The sequence below is a fragment of the Oculina patagonica genome, chromosome 6 (genome assembly GCF_052425735.1).
Source record: "Oculina patagonica isolate OP01 chromosome 6, crgOcupat, whole genome shotgun sequence".
In the NCBI taxonomy this organism is placed as follows: domain Eukaryota; kingdom Metazoa; phylum Cnidaria; class Anthozoa; order Scleractinia; family Oculinidae; genus Oculina; species Oculina patagonica.
In genome coordinates, this window is record NC_135763.1 from 32,214,540 (window position 1) to 32,233,473 (window position 18,934).

Here is an 18,934-nt window from a genome sequence, read left to right on the forward strand (position 1 = left end):
TTTTTTGGCGGGTGCTATATACAGTCAACTCCCTCTATAACGGACACCTTCGGGACCACCATTTGGATCCTTGGTATCCGTAATACTGAGAAAGTTCGAAGTAGCGAGAGTTATTTTCAGTAATTCTTATTCGCCTGGACTTCAACTTCCATTCGCTATAACTGATAACGGGGTGTCCGTAATAGCGAGATATCCGCAAGGCGAGAGTTTACTGTATTGCCGCTGAAAAAAGTTTCAAGCCTGATCCTGACTTCTTTATATTTTTTTATTTTAGAATGACTAGGAGGAGAAATGTCGATCAGTTATGTTCAAAACTTGCATGGAATAGGCTAAGGCAAATCGCAAAGAACTTAAGACTTTGATATCTACTGCAGCCGAGGTAGAGCCGTGAAGGGAGATTCCCGGGGGCTGGGTGAGGGTGGAGCAAGAGAATGTACACGTCAAGGGGGGGGGGGGGGGGGGGCAGTGAGGTGACCATGAATCTCCACTACCTGACTAAATCCAGCCATTTCAAATCGACAAGCATGCTGAAGAATACAGTTCTTGTGGAATCCGATCCGAGGTCAGATTTCCGCTAATGTGATTTTCTGATTTAAGGTAGATAATCAAAGATTAAATTAGAAAGCTTTTACTTCTGTAGCTGTGATTAGTCTCAACACGCACGAACATTCTTCTTCTGTCTGTCTGCAATGTTTTTGCAGCGCTTGCAACATTGCAACAATGTTTTATCTTCTGCAGTTACTTTGAAAATGGCTGCGTGAGTTTTCTGTCATAAGCTTCCGAGAACGAAAGATATAGTGGATCAATTAATAAAATACTGAATAATCCGCACACAAATTCCTTAGTTAAGGCAAATTCCATGGATTTCAATCAGTTAAGGAGATGCACTGTAGAGCTCCGCCTTGACCTTATCAAAACGATCAAGTCGATCAAGACTGAAGTTAAGATTTATGGAAATTAAATCCACTTAAGGCAAACTTAGTGAATACCATTAGATCTTTCACGGTCAATGAAATATTTTCAACCAATATTCCCTACAATCAGAGTCGAGTTCTTTATGCATAAAACTTTGATGCATGACAAGAAACATTTTTACAGTTCAAGGCGATTAAAAGTAAAGTATGCACTAAAGTGTAACAGCAGAGCTCATGGGTAAGCCGGGGATATCGACCAATTTATCTCCCAGCGCGATGATCCTTTAGTAATGAGCACAATTTGAACATACAGATCTATGACTTTGCAGGAATTTTTTTTCACCAAGAACGTGGGCTAAACATAAAACAGTGATGTGCCAGATTCAGTTCATTGAAAAATTGCAGTAGCATAGCTTCCCCGGACTTTGCGGGATAATTCAGAATTGTACACAGCTAAGGGGTATGGTTTTGCCCGGAAATGGGGAAATCTTAGGAGTTAAAGCCCCTTGATTTAACAGAATCCCTTAATCCAGCTCATATACCCACGATTGTAGTTTCACGAGATACTGACAAACTTTCAATTCAAAGTACCTTTCTCCCATCGTAGAATACATCAGGCAAGGTCTAAAATTTTCAAGCGAAGACAAGTTCAAGTCTCAGTTCCCGGAGGGGAGAGGAAGGGTGCCACAGATAGACAGAAAAAAAAAACAGTAATAGCTCTGTAAATATTATCTAAAGAAAACTTCCCTGTTTTAGATTCTTAAAAAGCAACGTAGTACGTAGAGTATAAAGTTAGCATTCAATGCTGCCACTGATTTTGGCCTATAACTAAGTGAAACTGAATATAAGATGATTTTGTTTTTATAAGAAATATTTTCTGAGAATTAAACTAACATTAGTTAAACGGTTGTTTTTCTAGACATAAACAATGACGATAAAAGGGAAGCTATCAGGGTAGTGAAAACAGTCTTTTTCTCTCTCAATTGAGCGGAGATAACCCGACTTTTGATCTGAAAGACAAACTGCGATAAAAAAAAACTTTGCCGTTTCAGATTCTTATGATCTGAAGTAAAGATATTTAATACCGGAAATCTCGGTTTCGCTGGCGGTTTACGAAATACGGTTTGGTAAAGACGATGTATCAGCGAATTACACTTCATAATTTTGCTTGTGAATAAAAATTGGTCTGTTTTCATGGTAGTAAAATAAGCCAGACAGAATTAGTAGATTCTGACGCGAAGATAGTATTCTGCGACAATGAGACCTTTATAATTTTGGCTGGTGAAGACATGATGCGTCAGCGACTTCTATTGCTGCAGCTTATTTATTGTACTCCAATTTTAAAATTGGGTTCTGTTTCTTTTTGCAAGGCCCGTAGTTCATTAGCACGTTTTTGAGTCATAACAGCAAACACAAGCACGCAAAGCTAGGCCTAAACCGGCGTTGTTGTACGTTAAAGTTCACGATCTGTGTTAATACGACGCCGTTACAAAAGCCTAAGATGTTGAAAGGCCATGATTATAATGAAATGTTAGCATACAAGTTTTGAGTTCATTTCACAAGCTTCAATTCACTGTCACTTTTCACGATCTGTTATATACTGTACATGTTTGAATCATGGATATATATTACCTTAATTCATATTCAGAAATCAAACTTACTTGAACAACTGCAACGAAGCACTTTTTGTATTCTTTCAGTTTCCTTCGCTGGTCTGACGTGGTCGTGGCCAGGTTCGTACCAATTTCCCCGTTCGTTTTTAGGAAAAGGCCGCCTCAGTTCCAAAACAATCTATCCCTCACTCAGCTGCAGTCGAAATGAATCAAAATATTCCTCAAGACCATGAACTGTTAGGTTTGAAATGGGCGCGGATGCTTCGAATGAATAACTGCACTCTAGCTACAAGGGTTTGTCACATGTCACTGAATCCGGGCATTCCCCCGGTTTTGATCTAATCAGTTTTGATTTTATCGTATGTTTTATTTTTGTAACTTTTCGTGCAGCTCGATCGATTGGAAGAAGCTTAAACTTTTGCTTCATTAAAACATAGTTGCTTAACATTCCATATATCTATCAATAGCTTCTTTAAACATGGATTATGTTTTTAACAGAGCTATTGATGGTTCACGTCATGATGTATATTATTGTATGATTTTTGTAACGCGGATTTTAACTGAGTTTGAACGCGGTAGTTTTAGACATGAATCAGCGTTTCATTTGAATCATCAAAGAATAATCTTCAGTGCAACAGTAGCTAACAGTTTTTAAACATTTAGTTTCTCCTTACAATTGTCTTGCCTTAATGAATCACCAATTTCTCTGAACTAACATTAAAAGAAACATATGGCATTATGTAGGAAGAATTAATCTCTTGATCCCTATAAAGCACTGAAAGTGAAAATTTATGACTTACACCGCTTTCCTGTCTGATTTCGCTGCTTACTTTCTGGAGGAAATAAATGGCTTTGTTGAAAGATATACTATTTCAAAGCCACCGGATTCATTTAACAAATTTAAATGGATTAATCCTAAATGGTGTCAATTTTTATTGGATTAATTAAACGCACAGCAGGTAGATAACTTTGTAGGTGTTGCATGAAGGAAACATTTTCGACGGCCAAGAATCCATCTCGAGTGTTTTAGACTGTGCTAGCCGGGACACGCGTTTTCATTTTAATACGCTGTATTTTATTTCTCATGCGAGCGATAAAGGCACAGGATTGAGGGGGGAGGGAGAGGTGTCAGAGGGGTGGGGGGAGGGGTGATGGTGGGGGTGGCGCTTGTTTGAGTTGCGCAGGCTACTCGGCGTTCTTCGAATATTTGAGGAGTCCTTCACCAAATCTTTTTTTGGCTGGCTAGTCAGGCAATAAAGAAGGGTTAAAATATTTTCTAGACTCTCAGTTAACATCAAATTAAAGAAAGAGAGTTTCAGCCTTCCAGGGAAATATGCACAAGACCCGGGACAAGAGGAACGTAACGGCTAGCGCTTGCAGCAAAACGTTCACTATAAAGACAGAACGGGGCAAACATAAGGGTCACCCGTGCAGGATGGGTCAAGATATAATAAATGCAGCTGTCAGATACAATTTCAGGCCTTTTTTTATCTGTTATCAGTTACTGTGTTGGCCATCACGGCGCCAGAATAGTGCATTGCAAGTAGAAAGGCATCCTGAAAAGTTATCTGGTGTGAATAAAGGCGATGCCTCGAAATCTATGGAAGTTGGCGAGCGTTATCCCAACACCAAGGCACTTCAGAGTAAAAGTCTATCAAGTATGTCTAGTTTGTCAATCTCTTAAAACCTAAACTGGGGTCGTTCCGTCGACGAGCAGACACAGTCATCTCAAGTCACAATGATTACATTGATAACCTCGGGTCGGTGGGAAATATTCCAATCATTTTCACATTAACGTGCGATTATTAAAACAAAAATGCGAGCGAGATGAAGAGGGCATGCATGAGTGTTGACAAGAGCTCAAAATTTCCCTCAATTCAGCCTGAAGAGCTTTCGGGGACTCTCAGTGCGCTCTCATCAAGCTTGAACTTGTTAACTAGTCTTCCTTGAGATGGGTCGAGAGTTTTCTCTCGTGTTTTTCACGCTGAAGTGCGCTCTCGTGTAACACTCGTCGTAAACAATCTCGTCCCCAGAGATTCTTCTGGTCTGTGCCAGGGATCGGGACCACGCGGCTTGTCTGAGAGCCCACCAAATAGAAAGCCGAATCTGATTGGCCGTTTAAAACTTGTCCGTTTCACCTATTATCTCTGGCGCACGCGCACAATCAAACCGGAGAAGTATAATCTCGTCCCCAGAGGCCCGCGATCCTTTTGGTCTGCGCCAGGAATCGGGACCTCTGAGCTATTCTGAAAGCCCGCCACAAAGGTGTCTGAATCTGATTGGCTGTTGAAAACAAATTCGTTTCACCACAATCTCCGGTGCACGTGCACAATCACACCGGAACCAGGATTTCCTGGTAAAAAATTACTGGATTGGAATGAAATGATTGTTATCCACATATTTCTGGATCAGCTGGATTGTTAAATGAGATGATTTTTATGCACAAATTTAACTGGATTGTAATGACTGTAATGAGCTGAATGTTATCCATAAAATTACTGGATTGTAATGAAATGATTGTAATCCACAAATTACTGGATTGTAATGAGATGATTGTAATTCACAAATTACTGGATTGTAATGAAATGATTGTAATCCACAAATTACTGGATTGTAATGAAATGATTGTAATCCACAAATTACTGGATTGTAATGAGATGATTGTAATCCACAAAATTACTGGATTGTAATGAAATATTTAACAAATTCAATTTAAAGTAGATCCAAGTAGATAGTTCAAATTATGATTGTAATGAAATGATTGTAACCAAAATTATAGATTGTAATGAGATGATTGTACGTAATCCACAAATTACTGGGTTGTAATGAAATGATTGTAATCCACAAATTATTGGATTGTAATGAGATGATTGTACGTAATCCACAAATTACTGGGTTGTAATGAAATGATTGTAATCCACAAATTATTGGATTGTAATGAGATGATTGTAATCCACAAATTATTGGATTGTAATGAAATGATTGTAATCCACAAATTACTGGGTTGTAATGAAATTTTCCTATGGATGAGATATTGTTCCACAAATTACTGGATTGTAATGAGGTGATTGTAATCCACAAATTACTGGATTGTAATGAGATCAACTGGCCGCTTACTTCCAACAAGATGACGGTTTTCTCTAGGCTGCGTAGCTGGCGGTTTTGTTGAGATTTAAAGTGCGCCCAAGCAAGCAGAGAAGCCGCGACAACGGGGCTTGGGGAGGAGGGAGCCTCCTTCTTGTGCACTGTTTGTGTGCGCACTACGCAGGCTACGCAAGCGACAAGAGAAGAAGGCTAAATTCAGGTCAGCCCTGAGCGACCGAGCCGTGATAACTCCTGTAGCCAAGCATCTTGAACATAAATCCCCTTTACATCAACAATAGCATGTATGTAAGAAAACGACAGGAAGCCTAATTTTTTACAGGATCAAAATGAGCCAAAATTCGCTGACGGTTTTATGCGTGAACGTTTAATGCAATTATTTTTCAGCGCTCGCCGATCGCCGTGATAATAAATATGTGATCACCTGGTTTAAGACATTTAACCAAATCGCTTTTAAACGAGCTTAATTGCCTCAGTGTGAATCGGTTTAAACTGATTTAAACTGATAGAAACAGGTGGAAATCCTGACACCATGGGTAACCTTTTTTTCTTTTTTTGTGAGATTTCAAATTTTAAGAACAAAGACAAAAATTTTTAGCAAAAGTTGAATATTACCTTACTATCAGTTTACAAAAGAGCTAGCCGTGGGATAATCAATGTTAACACCTACTTGAAATTCTCGTGGGTTTTTTCTAATTATTTACCTAAAACAGGTGTCTAACACTGGTAGGGTTTCTGTTGTACACACGGAAAAACTAGTGGAAAATTGATTACGATATTAAAAATTTCATAGCTTAATTTATCCGAGTTCTGTGGTTTTAACAACTATAAACTAATACCACTCGTGTTTTCTGTATTTTTTTTTTAGATGGCTGCTCGGTTTTCTCCTAAACGAAGCGTAAACAGTAAGCGGCCACTGCCATTGGACCTATGCATATTTAAATAACCAAATAAACTTTTACTAACGTGTGGCGGTTGTTTTATATTCACTTGTACAAATATTGGAGTGGCGTCGTGTACTTTCGACGCGTGGTTAATTCGCGTGCGACACAAGCACTGACATCTTCGATTTTTCAAGGCGCGTTCTGTCTTAAAATTCTTTTTGTGGTCCTTTGTTATTTTAGCGCGTCGACAAGATTGTTTTGATTACCCGTTGTGGGTCGGCTAATCCTAAATACGACAATTATTGCACGACTTTTCTAGTGCTCTAGTCATTAACAGGTACGTATTTAGGTTTTTAACATTCCATATAATTTCTATGGCAGTCACGGAACATTTTTAAAAATTTATAAGGGGAATTTAACCATTACATACATTGCTGTAGAGTTTTTCACTGCCTCTAAATTGTTATTACCTCTCAACAAAAATAACTGTTTTCTTTGTTTGGTCGTAGAGTGATATGAGTTTTTAGTTTATATGTTATTGTTTAGTTAAGCTTCTTGTCACCGCAGATTAGACGTTAAAGGTTTAAAAGTTTACAAAGACTTACAAAGCTCCATTTTATGACTTTTACCTCAACTCTCTGTGGTAGTTATATTAAATAAAGCGATTAATCGAAATCGATGGATTTTACAACAATTAGTGCATAACAGGTAGAAAGGAATCATCTCCATGCATTAATACATTAAACCACAAATGATAGCTGCTCCTTCCAAAGCCAACGGTCTCATGAAAACAATATTTTAATTTGTTATCCAAAAATTGTTGTGCGCGAGTTTTTGGAATCGTGCACTTAATTTCGCGCCATTTCTACCGCGTCAATATCCCAACTTGCGCCATAAGAAAAAAAAAACTCTAATGATATTCTTTGTAAATAATAATTAACATGTTTCTCACGCGTGCATTCGTATTCACGCTGTCACTCACTTACTACGAGACCGCTAACCTTTGAATGGCTTTTGAAATTTTCGCCACGCTGATTGGCTGTTCATGCAGAACCCATTTAGCTGTGTCACCCAGAGGGCAAAACCGTGTTGAATTCATTAAATTTATTGTGCGTATCATGAATACAACGCGTTGTCTACAAACCATGAACTTATTTAAATTTTAACGGAATACCGAGCGAGTGTAATCGACTGTTGGACAAAATAATTTCTCGTGGCGGGATAATTGAACTTTTTCTTGCCCAATTTTTGAGTCACAGACTCGATTAAAGGTGGCGTGCGCGAGATACTGCGCAGGACAGGAAGGTTCGTTTACGTTCATGAAGTAGATTGAGGTAAATATTTGAAAATACGTTCATCAGCTGTTAAACAGTAAATTCGCTTTGTACTCTGTTTAGCATAGTGGAAAATTGACCTCGTCGAACAAGCAGAATGTCCGGCTCCGCGGATGAAGATTCTCGTTTAGTTTCGCCTGGAGCTATCCCAAACGGTCATTACACTGACGACTTTTCGCCGGATAAAGAAATTGCGAAACTTCAACAAGAAAACGGCAGGATAAAGGTACTGTAATAATAATAAAGTTTGACAGCTCTGGTCAGAGAACCCAAAACATTAATTGGAACTTGATAACAACAAGTCCAATCATTAATAAAACTAACGTTGAAGTTTCAGAAGCGGAATTTTCGCATGTGGGATCTAACTCATGCTTTGTTGGATGCGAAGTTGTAACCAACTTTTATTCTCGTAAATTAAAGTGTTTTATTTATTATCTCTTGAAGTATATTAGAAATTAGGCTTGCGGGTCTTAGGTCAGTTTAGTACAAGTTGAGACAGTTCTCAGAAGAGTAACCAGTCCCATGATTTCGTATCATTACAACAGGTTCCTCAATGTTTAGAGTTCTTTCATTTCATTAAATGAATATTTCTTTATACGCGGGACAATGACATTTCACATCTTCGTGGTTGATTTTCCTTTGCCCCCTAATTTGCTCACAACTACTTAATGTTTATGTAAAGTTTTCAATGTTTACTCTATAATCCAACTTGAAAGTTCATATAAATCATATGTCAACTTTGAAGGTATAATATTATATGAATTATGACTATAAGTAAGCGATAACTCTTCGTAAGGGATTAGGCCCAAAAACGGAATCTTGTTTCAATTGAATATAAAAATCCAAACGTCACTCGTTAGTGATTCGTCATTGAAGCTTTTAAGATTGCCGCTCTCTTTATTTTTCTTTTTTAAAACAAATTCAAGCTTTATGGACTCCTTTCAAGTGTAAACTCTTGTGTAATGGAAAACAAAGAAAACATAACAAAGCCTGGCTTTTAATTTGCATATCGCGCGAATAGTCATGCATGCATAACGGTTTCTGCCCTCGTGAAACGAATTGCTGAACCTTGAAATGGGTTCTTTGACGAATTTAACACTTGTGGTTAGTAATTTACAAAGTATGCAAAGAATTCGCTAACAACGTAAGGTGAGTGTAAAATCGAACTGTTCAAGAAGGGCATAAATCTTGTTAAGTTTTCAGACAGTTGGCTTGGCCCTTTTGTTTTCACCCAAGTGATTAAACTCCTGATGCGAAATTTTGAACTACGCGCGGAAAACGTTCAATGCTCTACTTTCAATAACTGACAATTCAATTTTTCCCTTGTTGGTAAAAGAAAACATTTTACCCAACACATATTTGATTACTTTGATTAAATCTTTTCTTTTTTTGCTCCAGACTTGACAGTTAGATGTCTTAATTACTATGCAAAGATATTTATTGAGCAATTCAGTTTGCACTGGTTCGCTCTATTACTGAATTCCTACCAAGCGAACGTTGAAAACGAAACGTTGCGAAGATATTCTGTTAGACGAGTCCGATGCCATTAGTATGTATAACCACAAAGCTAATGTCATCATTTTTATCCGCGACTTGCTGATATGCAAGTGAAATGATATGCACTTCAGGTTGTGTAGCTAGCACTCGTGATATTGTTGTAGTATTCAATAAGAGTGATCTCGTTCTTTTATTACACGGCGAACGGGCGTTTGAAAGCCGGACGGATCTTCCGAGTGCACTTTCTGCCACGCGAGATATCGTGGGTTTTTGAGACAGAACAAGGAATTGCGATTTGTTTGTAGGATTTTGTAATAGTCTGTTCTCAGAACGGTGAATATTTTTAATCGCCTAATCTATATTTACTTTTATGCAACTAATATCTTCCTTTTGTTATAGGAATATTCAAGACGACTCAGTGAAGAAAATATGAGGTGTGTATACTTTTTGCATGTTAAATGACGTACATAATGCGTATGAGTGCGCGCAAAATTTTCTTGTGACTTCGTTTAACAATAATGCATTGCAAGTTGAAAACCGCCAGTCCGGGTATTACCAGCTGTGTTGCATTAGTTGCAGCAACATGTTGCCCAAATTTATATTCATGCCGGCTTCGTGCAGGACGTCACCGCAGCTTGAAACTCTCGAAATAACGGGTTTAGTCCAGTCCTTGAACTCTCTCTTCCGCGCCCCATTATTATAGGCAATTGGGTTCAACCCCTATAAAGGGCGCGAGGAAGAGAGAGTTAAGGGACTGGACTATAACCTGTTTAACTTGCATTAGTTAACTAAAGGGGGACAATTTTCGCGTGCTTGCCATTCTGTTGCAATGGCGCCGTTCCTTCACTTGTTCCCCTCCTCAACACTTGTTCCCCTCCTCCTAACTCGTTTCAATACATTTACTATAGTGTCAGCTCGGAGAAAATAAATTATAGAGAATCAGTTTTTTACTGCATGACCTGGCTTTAAATCAGATGTTTTGAGAAGAAATTGTCGCTGAGCACTTTTCTGACTGCCTGACGACGTCAGGAACTCATAACGTCGTGCGTTGTGTATGCTACATATCGTTCAGTAGTAACAAAAATATGCTTTTCCTCTAATTTCAGTTCTCCAACGCATTATCAGAACGGAAACGGTGCGAAGGAACAGCTGTTAGAGGCGATAAAAAACCGTGACAATGCCGAACGAGAAATTAAAGCCCTCAAAATGCAGCTCAACATGGCGGAAGAAACGCGCGACAGCGTGCGCAGAGATCTCATGGACGCGCACCGAAAAATGCGAGAATGCGAAGAAGCCAAAGAAACGCAACGCAAAGAAAACTTAGCACTCAGAAGACAGATCAAAGACGAACAAATTGAAAAGGGTTCTCTTCAAAAAACTTGCGACGAGCTGCGAGAGAAAGTGAAACAGACAGAAGGTGAGAGAGCTGAGACGAGACGCGCTCTCGACGAGCTCGAAAACAAGTTCCGAGTGTGCGACGACAGCCGAACTAGTATCACCGGAGAGGCGAACGATCTTCGTAGCCGACTGAACGAACTTGAAGCGGAGCGCGCGGAGATCAGGCGTGAACTTCAAGAGGCACTGCGTCAGGTGAAGATACTTAGCAGCGAGTGTTTGCTTGGGAAAAGAGAAGTGTCAGATCTACAAGAAAGGTTAGCGCACGAAGAAGCTTTGCGCGAGGAGGCGAGGCACGAGGCGTACAACTTGAAACAGAGCATACTTCATGTTGTTAGCGAGAAGGAGGAAGCGAGACAAAATGGCGCCAAACTGCAACGAAGGTAAAAAATTTATCACGTGCGCACAAGTTAGTTTAATTAATACTGGTTAAAAATGGAAAATGTTTCAACCATGCACTTAAAATGTTTTTTTTTATCTACACCATTTTTAGCTTGCCAAAGTATCCAAATGACCTAGTATATATTGCGAGTACTAAATGCTTTATGTTTACATGTAATCCCATGTTTAATCCCAATGCATAATTCTTAACGCCCAAAAAACTAAAAAAGCCGCTTATAGAAATGCACATATATTAAGTTCTAAAAGCTTCAAAATTGGCAAACGCAATGTTGTTAGATAAGGACAAATATTGGGAAAAAATGGCTTGCTATGTTCCTTTTGGCTGTGATAGGCTCGCAAGAAATTGTGGTAAAATGTACAGTGGATTGTGTAGGACAGAAGTTTTTGTCAACCTGATGTCTTACAGATTCGGTGGGCATTCATTTTCGAGAGATTTACTAGTATAGGAACGTACTTTACATTTTTACATGCAGTATATATGCACAAAATTTAAGCTGCATTTTGTCTTTTAGTAAAAATGAACGTTTTTTATGGACATTCCGTACATACCAATAGAATTAAACGTTCGTTTATGATAAAATCTCCAATCCTTCCATGCCCTTATTTTTTTAAAATTTTGTGTTTTCTTTCAAAGGATCAAAGAAGCTGAAGATACCTTTGCCAGCCGAGAGAAAGATTATCAAGCTCAACTGGAGGAGTTCAAAGAATTCGAACAAAAAGCAAAAAACAAGATCAGAGAAATGGAGAATCTCCTGGAGCAAACCACATTTGATCGAGAAAATTACAAAGCTCAGTTGTCTGGAAACGATGGAAGGATCAGCGCTCTGGAATCTCAAATCGCTCGAATTGAGGCCGCGAAGAATGATTCAGAATTCAAGCTTTCAAGCCTTTACTCAATCCTTCGAAGATCGCTGGGCTTACGATCGCAGTCCCGACCTCCGTCTCCAAACGAAGGAAGCCCGAAGAAAAACCGACGGTCTTTCCGAGGGCGATCAAGATCGGGCTCAGGTAAACAAAGTTTACATTTTATGTACATGATTTTCTTGACTTTGGAGTCACCTTCACCTGTCCCCTGGCGCCAAGTTGGCGCATAGGGCCTCCACATGTGCTCTCCATCGATTCCTGTCTTGCGCTGCAGTGCGCACCTCTCTCCAGGACTGCCACCCTGCATTGGACCTCTCCTTTTCTACTGTGCGCCGCCAGGTTGTTTTTGGCCTGCCTCTCTTTCTCTTTCCCTCTGGGGTCCATGTCAGGGAGTATTTGGTACTTAACTCGATTACCTGGCAACATGTTAAAAGCAAGGGAGTTTATTGGTTTGCTTTTTGGACTTCAGACAGAGGTACAGGTTCTATCCCTTTGGGTCATTCTTATCCCCACCTTAAAACACTTGATTTGATTGGCTAGATTTTAAACTACCTATGTTAAAATCTAGCCAATCATATCTTGTCCCGCATAGCCACCTGAAACTCGTGCAAAGGCCCCGCCGGCTAAGACAGACTGGCGGCTCTGAGGACAAGCATGGTTCTGGGTAAGAAAGTTTTATGGGCGAATTTTAAGGGAAACCAACGTCCACCTCAGGGCCCGCCTTTCTTTGCTCAGCACTAGAAATGCGGACACTGGCCATGTCCGATTTTTTAAGCATGTGCAGAGAGTTCACTATTGATTGTCAGCCAATCAGTTTTGAGCGGAATGAACTCTGAGTATGCGCACAATGACCGGAAGTCTGTGAATCGAGGATTTTTAAATCGGAGTTGGTTAGTATCCGCGTTTATGGTACTGTCGAAAAGTACTAACAAATATGAATAGTAAAGCGGGATCTGAGAACGAAATTGTAGGGGTAAGCGGACTAAATAATAGGGGGAGACCTGCGATAAACTAGCATCCAGCCCCAGTGAATTAGCAAAACCTCATAACTTCGACCTGTTGAACCGATACTCTTTGGAAAATTCCGTTCACTTATAACTTTTTATATTTTTGTTGTTGTTGCAGATGACTCTTCGGACGACATAGATCCAGACACTGTAAAATCATCGTTATCTGAACTTTTGCAAAACCTGAAGGAATCTGAAAGGAAGAAGGAAGAGAGTTTAGTGAAGGTGGACAGTTTACAGAGTGCTGTGGCTCATCTGGAGGAAGAAAGAGCAGCTATGGACGGAAAACTACGAACCGTGCACCAGGAAATGAATGAGTTAAGAGATCAGAAAAGATTGCTGGAAGAAAGATTGAACAGTACGGAGACTGCGCTTACTCTACAGGTGAAAGGAGAATATTGTTACTTCTGTTTAAAGGGCGCTTTACATTTGTAAGAACTGGCCGGTCAACCGGTATATTCGAGAACAGAATTCCGTTGTTAGTCAGATTTGTTGTGTCAAATCGTCAATACATAAATATAGTAAATTGTTATGGTTGATTTGTGGAAAATTTTGTGGAAAAGGCCCATTTCACATTCAAAACCACTGAACCTGCCGACCAATTCTAACAAATGGAAAACGCCCTTAGCTGGGGAAAAAGTGCATGTATATTATGCTTACTATATTCCTCGAGATTCGTGTGTCCTCCTTTCTTCCTTTAACCCATAATTCAATGAACGCACGTTAAGAATTGGCTATTTAGTTTTACTGATGAGGCTGTTTCTCAGAACATAAATGTGCAAAGAGTGCGTTTCAAAGGTCCGATTCGATTCATAACTATTTGAATGAATTACGTTAGCCTAATGGTTATTGAGTCGGGCTTCAGAAGGCAGCGAATTCGAGTGTCCTCCTACTTGGCAAGATACTTATTCCTCACAGTGCCTCACCTTACTTAGATGCTTGTATAGATGGTGCCCAAGGCAAAACGATTTGAAAACCGGCGAAATGTCGTTTTGTAACAATATACAAAACGAAACTCAAAACCAATTTTTAATAATAACTTTGGTTGTTTATTTTCAGGAAGAGGCGATACAGAAGGTTGAACGAGAAAGAAATGGGTTGATTGAAAAATTACAAATGTTAGAGAGTACTTTGAGCCTGTCAGAGAATGAAAGAAAGCAACAACAAGAAAAGATAAAGGAACTTCAGGACACCGCAAAAAGAATGAAAGACGAAAAGTATGCATTGCGGACCCAACTGGAATCATCATCCGGGGAAATGACCAAGAATGAGCTGAGGCTTAAGTCTCTGGATGGCGAATTACAAAGGCAGAAACGTGCATTGAATGACATGGACACCGAAAATAAAGAATTGAGAGAAAGGTTGAGTGGTGCACTGAAGGCAAATCAAGAATTAGAAAACAATGTTGCTAGTTTAAACCTTGCAATGCAGAAGCTGAACGGCGCCGTGTCAAAAGGCGAGGCGGAAGAAGCAAGGTTGAAAGAAAAGCTCCAGGCTCTTTCGGTTTCTCTAAGTGAGAGCAACAGCAGCTCGCAGAATTTACAAGACCACATCAATCAACTTCAGCGGTCTCTGGAAAGCACAGAAGGCGACAAACGCTTACAACAAGAGAGAGTCGGGGCACTCCGTGAAACAGTTAAAGATTGTAAAAACGAAAATCGCGTTTTGGCTGAAAAGGTCGATTACTTAGAGAAAACCAGAGAGGACGCTGAACTTCGAATTAATGATTTTGAAAATCAAGTTAAACACGTGAAAAGTCTTCTGATTCAGCGGCAAGAACGCGAAGATGAACTTCTTAGCAAACTGCAAGATCTGGAGGACCAAAGTAACTTCCTTAAAAGCGAAAACAGTTCCTTACATAAAATCAATTCTTCATTTGAAGTTGAAAAGAGAGATTTAGAAAAGAGCAATTTGCGAATTGGCAAAGATGTCCAGGCGCTTAAAAAGACGCTGGATAGACTCCAGAGAGAACGTTTAGAGTTCGAAGAATCAGTCTTTGAGTCAACTCAAGAAAAAGAGGCTTTAAACAGAACGCTTGGCGAGGCAGCGAAGGAAAATATAGAGTTGAAGGAGAGAGTAGACTCTTTACAAAGAGCACTTCAAGAAGTCGAGGTCAAGCACACTGAAAGGTACGCTATGTGTCACTTAGTAGACTGAGTTAGTGAGCGAGTGAGTGAGTGAGTGAGTGATTCAGTCAGTCAGTCAGTCAGTCAGTCAGTCAGTCAGTCAGTCAGTCAGTCAGTCAGTCAGTCAGTCAGTCAGTCAGGCAGGCAGTCAGTCAGTCAGTCAGTCAGGCAGTCAGTCAGTCAGACTCTGAGTTAGTCAGACAGTCAGTCAGTCAGTCAGTTAGTCAACCGACAGCCAGCCAGCCAGCCAGCCAGCCAGCGAGTCAGTCAGTCAGTCAGTCAGTCAGTCATTCAGTCAGTTAGTCAACCGCCAGTCAGTCAGTCAGTCAGTCAGAACGCTAGCCAGCCAGCCAGCCAGCCAGCCAGACAGGCAGTTAGTTAGTCAGTCAGTCAGTCAGTCAGTCAGTCAATAAGTCCATCAGACAGTCAGACAGTCAGTAAGTCAAACTGTAATTTATTTGAAATATTATGCCATAAATCCAAAACTTAACTGCGCGTCACAGTGCAAATCAAGCCAACAAAGAGTGTAACACTACAAACCGATTCATATATTAGACTGTAAACTCATGAAATCACTTAAATCCAAAATATAAAACGTTTCCTTTGCCGTTACCTTCCTTTTTTTATAGTTTGCTTGAGATTACAGAAAAGCAACAGCAGGATTTGGAAAAAGAGGCGAAGAGATCACACTTGGCACTGGAAAAAACTCAAAAGACATCTGAGAAACGAGAGAGAGCTTACAAAGCAAAGCTGGAGGCTCTAGAAAAACAGGTAATCTGGTAATGACTTGGGTATATGTCGCTCAAAACAGTGATTCATGATCAGGTTTCTATTATTTCTATTTCTGGGGTTCTTGTAGCTGCAGGCATCACTTCACTGTATGAGAGGGGACAGGCTTTGAGTGAAACTTTATTCGATCAAATTCTGGAAGAATAAGCTACATGAATTGCTGCCACCACGTAACGAGTCCACTTACTGCATACAAACCCGGGGATACTTTGAGCTACCGATTTGTAAGACGCATAGGTTTAGAACACTTTCATTATGAACCATAGTTTTAATTACAAATAGCTTGTAATATTTTATCTTGTATAATATGATTATATCATTGTACAGTTGTAAAGTAGTTAGTAATTCAGCCGCTCCGGCGGCTGCAATGAGTTTACTAATAAAATCTATCTATCTATTAAGACCAATTAATTGATGTTTCAGGTTGCTGTCCTCAAAAGAGAGCTCCAGAATGAGAGAGAAGAGAAAGCAATGGAATCAAACAAAGCTGCAATCAAAAGTGACGAAATAAGAGAGGTTCGACAGTCTTTGGGAAAGTCACTTCAAGCAGTCGAGGAGGACGCGAACAACCTCCGAAGTATGCTCGGAAAGTCACTCCGAAAGATCGATCGGTATACCGAAGCTATCCGACGAAATGAGATTCCTCCTCCATCAACTGACACAGACGCATCAACAGTGGACGCGTATCCTCGCCAACAAATCGATCAGACATCGGAAGAGGCGAAGTATCTTCGGTCATCGAAGAGACGTACGCGGTCGGCTTCACACACGAACTTGAGAGAGCGGAGCAGGACTCATGGAGTGCCATCTTCGATCCGCACGCCATCGTCTGATGTTATTGGTAATAACTTGAAAGTGGATCACGAAGATTTGGCATTAGAATTAGCACCTGAACTACAATCCCCGCTCAGGAGATACAGAAGATCTAGGAAGTCGGTAAATTAATCAGGTGTTGAGATAATCTGCAATCAGGTAACATGCGATCAGGCGTTTCTTAAGTGATAAAAGGGAGGGAGGGCATGATCCCAAGTAAGCGATCAGGCGCACTTTCTCGCGCACTCACAAAAAGACCCAAAAAAAGATCACCTGATTGCAAGCTAGTGTGGAAATGGTATTACCAGTAGAATTAAAGAGTATAAGTTTCGAGCGTATTCGCTCTCAATAAATATAATGCACGAGGCAGTTTTAAAAAGCTGAAAAAGATTTTTAAAGATTCGTGGAAATCAGGTCCAAGTCAATATTCTTTAGAACTGAGAATTAGGAACGGACCATTATTTTTTTGGAGGGGGGGGGGGGGATGAAGAAATATTGAAAAAAATTGTTTATAGGGCCTGGAAAGACAAAATAAATTGTTTGCAAACACAATATGTATAACAAAAAATAGTACGAATTTCGAAAAAAATGCTTGCAGAGGTGCATAAACTAAAAAAAAAAGTTTGCAGAGGAAAATTTTTCATCCCCCCCCCCTCCAAGAAAATAATGGTCCGTCCCTTAGTGTGAGCTGCACGACGGCATGCGATGTTTTTTAGGACACTTGAGAACAGTTTATTGCAAAAATATTTTAGGGTTCTATCTTTCGCTTGAAGCTGCCAAAAGGTCGACCTAATTGCGCGCGTTAGGGATAGCAACCGCCATTTACAAAAGTAAACCTTTTTACTGCGCCTTTAAATAACATGCGAACTCTGCTCTAGTCAAGGGGCAGAATTTCACTTTAACTGTTCAATATATCGCGTCTGTCGATTGTGATTGGTAGATTTTATCATTTTGTGTTTCTGCTATTCAACGATCATTGGCTGTCGCCATATTAGGATTAACAATAGAGAAAAACACAGTCGTTAGTCTCTCTCCTCCGCAGAGGCCTCTTTTAATTTTCGAACAGATTGGGAAATGGGAGTGGGGAGAGGTGCCCCGCACTTCCCCTATTTTTTTCATGTTTTTTTTTTCGCATTTTTCCCTCCGCTGAAGGAGCCTCTGCAGAGGAGAGAGATCTTGTGCAGTAATGCGCAGTAAGTAGTTCAAGATTGATTAACGTCTAATTCTCCTTTCTATACATATCAAGTAAATTACAATCCATAGGATGAATTTACATGTTGAACTCGGCTCAACTTGACCGCAGGGCGCAAATTAAGCTATACCGTTAGACAAGTGTGTAAATACAGCCTGGTGTAAGTATTGTTCACAAACGTTGTAATATAATTAAGAGTGTCACAGTCTCAAGAACTGTTATTATATTTATGGATAAGAAAATGCAAAGTGAAATATCGACAGGTATACTTTTATGAAAATGCACGTTTTACAGAACTACGTAACGTAATTAGCGTAATTTAAGGACTCTTTTTATTACCCATATCAGATTTTCGCAGCGTCTTTTAGTTGTCTTAAGATTGTCGTTTTTAATAAGAAAAAGAAAAGCAAAATCCTAATTGACCGTATTCCATTGTTTGTGTCAACTTTAATGTTTTAAATTTCTAAATTTAATTGTACACATTTTTCCTGGCGTTTTGTTAAAGAAGTTCTAAATTTTTTTCTTTCATTTATTACTTTTCTGCTTTTTTTTTGGTGGGGGGGGGGGGGGGGGGGGGGGTTTGGTTATTATTTCAAATTTCAAATGTAATGCTTATTATAGAAGGGGCGACTCTGATCGACAATCCCGGCATTGTATAAACTGTAGTGTGCCAAAGATGTTTATAGTAAAATAAAGAGTTGAAATTCATATTTTCACGGAGCTCGTTAACCTTATTCCATACATACACTTTTTAAAACACCTACATCCTATTAGACATTTTACTGTGTAGTATCGCTGTATATTTTTACAAGTCTTGTTGTATATGAGCAAGCTCGATAGGGCAAGTCAAAATACAATAGAAGAGCAAAATGACATTCGCGTATCGCGCTTCGCGCTTTGCCTTAGCACGCTTAACCGCTACATAGCCTGTGAACAGGCTCTCCGGTCGTCTCCTAGTCCCTTTTCGGCTCGCTTCGCTCGCCGATCAGGTCGGGAACCTGC

At 39.8% G+C, this 18,934-nt stretch overlaps 1 protein-coding gene across 2 annotated transcripts; it reads left to right on the plus strand.

Moving 5' to 3' along the window:
- The first annotated feature begins 7,693 nt into the window (after nt 1-7,693).
- Nucleotides 7,694-17,183, plus strand: LOC144656395 (uncharacterized). Of its 2 annotated transcripts, XM_078516616.1 has the most exons (9): nt 7,694-7,818; nt 7,911-8,073; nt 9,744-9,778; nt 10,451-11,122; nt 11,776-12,149; nt 13,131-13,396; nt 14,072-15,141; nt 15,768-15,909; nt 16,351-17,183. In XM_078516616.1, the coding sequence occupies exons 2-9, from the start codon at nt 7,945-7,947 to the stop codon at nt 16,870-16,872; spliced, it is 3,210 nt and encodes a 1,069-aa protein (XP_078372742.1). In that variant the 5' UTR covers nt 7,694-7,818; nt 7,911-7,944; the 3' UTR covers nt 16,873-17,183. The 2 variants fall into 2 exon arrangements, with proteins under 2 accessions (XP_078372742.1, XP_078372743.1); XM_078516617.1 differs by lacking the exons at nt 7,694-7,818; nt 7,911-8,073 and adding an exon at nt 8,899-8,996.
- Nucleotides 17,184-18,934: the final 1,751 nt, after the last annotated feature.

Bases quoted from the DNA above. Each gene is read 5' to 3' on its own strand.
- LOC144656395 (XM_078516616.1), top strand. From the start codon at position 7,945: ATGTCCGGCTCCGCGGATGAAGATTCTCGTTTAGTTTCGCCTGGAGCT. The intron at 8,074-9,743 runs GTACTGTAATAA...CTTTTGTTATAG, and splicing joins AAGAAAACGGCAGGATAAAG to GAATATTCAAGACGACTCAG. The intron at 12,150-13,130 runs GTAAACAAAGTT...TTGTTGTTGCAG, and splicing joins GCGATCAAGATCGGGCTCAG to ATGACTCTTCGGACGACATA.